The sequence below is a fragment of the Oncorhynchus kisutch genome, unplaced genomic scaffold, assembly GCF_002021735.2.
Source record: "Oncorhynchus kisutch isolate 150728-3 unplaced genomic scaffold, Okis_V2 scaffold962, whole genome shotgun sequence".
NCBI classification, from domain to species: Eukaryota; Metazoa; Chordata; class Actinopteri; order Salmoniformes; family Salmonidae; genus Oncorhynchus; species Oncorhynchus kisutch.
In genome coordinates, this window is record NW_022262907.1 from 105,062 (window position 1) to 111,061 (window position 6,000).

General features: G+C 42.4%; 1 protein-coding gene across 1 annotated transcript; it reads right to left on the reverse strand.

Annotated features, from left to right (window-relative positions):
• Positions 1-1,706: 1,706 nt before the first annotated feature.
• LOC116363892 (zinc finger protein 3-like) lies at positions 1,707-4,305 on the reverse strand. Its single transcript, XM_031817239.1, has 2 exons — positions 4,067-4,305; positions 1,707-2,440 (listed from the first exon to the last, which is right to left on the reverse strand). Exons 1-2 carry the CDS (start codon positions 4,272-4,274, stop codon positions 1,839-1,841), a joined length of 810 nt encoding a protein of 269 aa, XP_031673099.1. The 5' UTR covers positions 4,275-4,305; the 3' UTR covers positions 1,707-1,838.
• Between the last annotated feature and the right edge of the window lie 1,695 nt (positions 4,306-6,000).

The following is a 6,000-nucleotide window of genomic DNA, read 5'->3' on the forward strand; positions in this document are numbered from 1 at the left end:
CCTTAGAAAAAAAAATGAAATAATGGGCAGTCTTTCCGAAGTTTTCCGGCGATAGCGAAACGCAGCCAGTCATGATGGGAGGACTTCTAACAGACTGTTACAACATGGCGCCTGGTGCGGTTGCTAGGTGATTTGTGACGCAAACGCAAAGCCCTCTTTATGTAGATGTTTAAACCCCTTGCTGTGTTTGCAAACATTGCCGCATGAGGGCAATGCAATGGGCGTCTACTTTGAAGAATCCAAAATATAACGTTTTTTGATTTGTTCAGCACTTTTTTGCTTACTACATGATTCCATATGTGTTATTTCATAGTTTTGATGTCTTCACTAATATTCTAGAATGTAGAAAATAGTAAAAAATAAAGAAAAACCCTTGAATGAGTAGGTGTTCTAAAACTTTTGACTGGTACTGTACATTATGCTGCCTCACACAACAGAAACAGGAGATAGACTCCTGTTACTATACTGTGGTACTGTATAGACTAGAGTCCTGTTACTATACTGTGGTACTGTATAGACTAGAGTCCTGTTACTATACTGTGGTACTGTATCGACTAGAGTCCTGTTACTATACTGTGGTACTGTATCAACTAGAGTCCTGTTACTATACTGTGGTACTGTATAGACTAGAGTCCTGTTACTATACTGTGGTACTGTATAGACTAGAGTCCTGTTACTATACTCTGGTACTGTATAGACTAGAGTTCTGTTACTATACTGTGGTACTGTATAGACTAGAGTCCTGTTACTATACTGTGGTACTGTATAGACTAGAGTCCTGTTACTATACTGTGGTACTGTATAGACTAGAGTCCTGTTACTATACTGTGGTACGGTATAGACTAGAGTCCTGTTACTATACTGTGGTACTGTATAGACTAGAGTCCTGTTACTATACTGTGGTACTGTATCGACTAGAGTCCTGTTACTATACTCTGGTACTGTATAGACTAGAGTCCTGTCCAGGTACTTGTACATCAAGCTTCCTCACACTACGTCACTTGAGTGGGTTGAATCACTGATGTGATCTTCCTGTCTGGGTTGGCGCCCCCCCCTTGGGTTGTACTTCTCCTGTCCTATTCAGTGTCCTGTGTGAATTTAAGTGTCCTCTCTCTAATTCTCTCTTTCTTTCTCTCGGAGGACCTGAGCCCTAGGACCATGCCTCAGGACTACCTGACATGATGACTCCTTGCTGTCCCCAGTCCACCTGGCCGTGCTGCTGCTCCAGTTTCAACTGTTCTGCCTTATTATTATTTGACCATGCTGGTCATTTATGAACATTTGAACATCTTGGCCATGTTCTGTTATAATCTCCACCCGGCACAGCCAGAAGAGGACTGGCCACCCCACATAGCCTGGTTCCTCTCTAGGTTTCTTCCTAGGTTTTGGCCTTTCTAGGGAGTTTTTCCTAGCCACCGTGCTTCTACACCTGCATTGCTTGCTGTTTGGGGTTTTAGGCTGGGTTTCTGTACAGCACTTTGAGATATCAGCTGATGTACGAAGGGCTTTATAAATAAATTTGATTTGATGACTACAGAAACAGGAAATAGGCTCCTGCTACTATGAGCCATTTTGGACAAGATATGCCATGTGCAAGGCTATGTACTTATATAATTTACCTTTAGCAATATCCAAATAATATAATGAACAACAGAGGGTTTATACTGTATCAAATTAATCAAAGCTCAAAGAAAACAAAATACACATCTACAAATATTTAATCTGATTTTAGACATGATCATGTCTCGAGATGAAAAAACAGGCCTATTTTTTTTAGAATGATTTCATTTAAACAATATGATTTCATTTGGCATGAACATAAAACACAAATTCTCAGGTCAAAAACATAAGTCAGAACACAGCCTCTCTATTCTCTCATGTGATTTCAGGTCCTCTGCCCGGGAAAATGTCTTTCCACAATTAGAGCAGTGGTATGTCTTCTCCTCCTGTGTATGTATCCTCTGATGTGATTTCAGGCTCGCTAACTGAGTAAAACTCCTTCCACAGTGGGAGCATTGGTAGGGATTTTCTCCTGTGTGTATTCTCTCATGCCTTTTCAGGCCTTCTAACCACCTAAAACTATTTTCACAGTGGGAACAGCGGTAGGGCTTTTCTCCTGTGTGTATTCTCTCATGCCTTTTCAGGCCTTGTAACCACCTAAATGTCATTCCACATTGGGAGCAGTGGTAAGGCTTCTCTTCAGAGTGCGTTCTCTTGTGTATTTTCAGGTTCTCTAACTCTTTAAAACTCTTTTCACACTGGGAGCATTGAAAAGCATTTTCTCCTGTGTGTATCCTCTCATGCTCTTTTAGGGTCCGTGACTTAGAAAAACTCTTTCCACAGAGGGAACAGTGGTGTTTTCTTGCTGGTTTGGACGTCTCTGGCTCTGGTTCCCCTGAAGGACTCTTCCTGCTGTCAGAGTAAGAGTCTGGTCTCTCTCCTGCCAAAGACAGAGCATTTAGTTAAATACTAAACAAAGACCTTAATGAAATCGACACATCATAAAACTGTCTAATTTAGACTGGGCCCCTCAATAACCCGAGGCCAGAACTGCAACGGTGCTGGGTTTTTCATGCTCAACAATTTCCCCTGTGTATCAAGAATGGTCCACCACCCAAAGGACATCCAGCCAATTTGACATTTACATTTGAGTGATTTAGCAGATGCTCTTATCCAGAGACACTACAGTAGTGAGTCATTTAGCAGACTCTCTGATCCAGAGACACTACGGTAGTGAGTCATTTAGCAGACTCTCTGATCCAGAGACACTACGGTAGTGAGTCATTTAGCAGACACTCTTATCCAGAGACACTACAGTAGTGAGTCATTTAGCAGACTCTCTGATCCAGAGACACTACAGTAGTGAGTCATTTAGCAGACTCTCTTATACAGAGAAACTACAGTAGTGAGTCATTTAGCAGACACTCTTATCCAGAGACACTACAGTAGTGAGTCATTTAGCAGACACTCTTATCCAGAGTCACTAGTAGTGAGTCATTTAGCAGACACTCTTATCCAGAGCCACTACAGTAGTGAGTCATTTAGCAGACTCTCTGATCCAGAGCCACTTACAGTTAGTGCATTCATAGCTAGGTGGGACCACCACATATCACAAGTATTCGAAGTACACTTCTCCTCAATAAAGTAGCTATCAGCAAAGTCAAGGAAGGGGGGGGGGTCAAGTGCAAATGTGTTGGTTCAGGATTTATAAAATAATTATAATAAATTTGGGGATGAGGAATATTATTATTATTGTTTGTTTGTTGTACTTTTTACACATTTTTCTCCCCAATTTTGTGATTTCCAATTGGTAGTTACAGTCTTGTCCCACCACTGCAACTCCCGTACGGACTCGGGAGAAGCGAAAGTACGAGAGCCATGCGTCCTCCGAAACACGACCCTGCCAAAGCCGCTTAACCCGGAATGCAGCTGCACCAATGTGTCGGAGGAAAAACACTGTTCAACTGGCGACCAGAGTCAGCATGCAGGCACCCGGGTCCACCACAAGGAGTCGCTAGAGCACCATGGGACAAGAAAATCCTGGCTGGCCAAACTCTCCCCTAACCAGGACGACGCTGGGCCAATTGTGCGCCGTCGTCATGGGTCTCCCGGTGACACAGCCTGGGATCGAAACCGGGGCTCTAGTGATGCCTCAAGCACTGCAATGCCTTAGACCGCTGCTCCACTAAGGGCCTATGCTAAATAATTTACAACCGTTGTCTGCCCAGTTAATAATGACCCGCTGAAACTACAAACTACATACAATGCCTTCAGAAAGTATTCACAACCCTTGACTTATTACACACACAAAAAATGTGTAGCTACATCTCAGACTGCTATGGAATGTTGAGTGGAAGCTTTACGTCATGTGGAATGATTAGCTAGTTTAGTCCAGGGCTGGACGGAATGGAAGGTTTAAGGTCTGATGTGATTGGGTGCTGCTAAAATTGATTCATAGTTTTGGTTGGTTGGTTCAGCATTGTAATTCTATGGTTGCGCGTCCTTACTAAATATTGACAGGAGCGCTACAACAACAAAAAACACCGCTGTTTAACATGGTACTTACTGTATGTTCCGGTGTTCATCAGATCTCCAGCCTTATCTTCCTCTTCTTCCAATGTGACCGTCATCTCCGTCACGCCAAAACAGACTTCCTCTTCTTTCACTGCGACAGTCGTCTCCGTCACGCCAAAACAGTCTTCCTCTTCTTTCACTGCGACAGTCATCTCCGTCACGCCAAAACAGTCTTCCTCTTCTTTCACTGCGACAGTCATCTCCCCCTCTTCAACCCCCAAAACTCCATCCTCCTCTCTTTCACAGTAACATCATCCTCTTCTTCTTTCCCTCTGTAAGCTTCTTCCTCTTTTTTCTTTCACTGGTACAGCCTCCTCTGCCTCCTCTTTTAAGAGAGTTCCTTTCTCCATCCAACAGACCTCCTCTTTAGCAGGGGGAGTAGCTTCGTGAACTAATGGTCGGGGACGTTAGCTAGCTAGTTAGCATTAGCGACTAGACTAGTGCTAACATAACCAGCCAGCTAGCTGAATAACAACGTCAATATGACATTAAATGGGGTAACTGAGTGTGTTCTTTTTACGCGTAGAAGTGTTTTTAAAACATAGCGGCATATAAACAACGAAATTGTCCCAAAGAACTTGAATGTTCCGACTTTGTTGTCTGGCGAGCTACCGAGGTGGCTGCAGTTGTTGAAGAAGCGTTCCGTCCACTAGATTATACGTCACAGTAGCAGCATGGCCTGAAAGACACATATCGCCATCTGCTGTCTGGAGTGGGTAAAGCAGTTGAGTAAAACATAAAAAAATGTTTCTCGACCATTAAATAATATACCGTATCAACAACACAACCAGTCTTATACAATGGGTGGGGTGAAAAATTACATCTGAACTGAGCTTTTCGCCTATTCTGTGGCAGTACACTGGAACTGAAGTAGTTAGTCAAAATCAGCGTGGTTTTCAGAGCACAAACAAAATATAACACAAGGTCAAGTAATTATATACACATCAATTAGATAGTTACGATTAGCTAGTGAAGCGACAATGTACATTCACATAAAACAGTCCAATGTTGCAGTTAGTTAACAAGCTTAAGTGATATGACACGCTATTCTATAAATCCTTTCTCTGTAATTAATATCACCTGATTGAGCTAATCATGTAAATGTAATTAACTAGAGAGTCGGGGCACCACGAAATAATATTTATAGAGCTGTTGTCCTTCCGAATGAACTCTTAAAGACCTACTAATATTTTACATCAATAGCAGTCAATATTAATCGTCACCTTATTTCAGTCTCATCTGAAAGTTGTAAATTCTTGGTTCACTGATCTTCACGAACCCTGGCTAACAAGTTGAATCAGCAATACAAATTTGGGTTTAATTATTTATTTACCAAATACCTAACTAATCACACAGAATTACATATACACAGAATGAATCATACCTTGATTACAAACTATGTCATAAAGGAAACGTCCCTAGCGGACGGAACAGATATGACAGCTGGTTACACAAAGAAAATGGGCTGGGTTTGAGTGAAAGAGCGGGAAGACTGAAGAACAAAGGGAGAAGCGATGTCTCTATCGGGCCATAGGCAACTACTCTATCATAAATACAGAATCTATGAATTCTAAATTTACCGCCCATTTGGAAAAGGAAAATGCAATAAACATTTTCTCTGAGCTGCGCTTCGGTAGATTGGTCGTAGATGCTGTTCGTGTTGGCCAACAGAGATCTTCCTGTCCTCAGAAGAAGGTCTCTGGTGGTAAATTGGATACGTTGTAGTAACGTCGTTGTGTGGTAGACAGGTTACTCTGTCTGTTCTTTCCTAGCCACGTTGCAGGCTGCTGTTACCAACTCAACGGCTAGGAGGGTATCACCTCTGTAGCGAATAGAGTTCAAAAGTTCATACCATTCGCAACCAAAGCTCACGCTAAGGTTGGCTTCGTCTGTAGTTATTATCTGAACCCTTCTGGACATCGGATC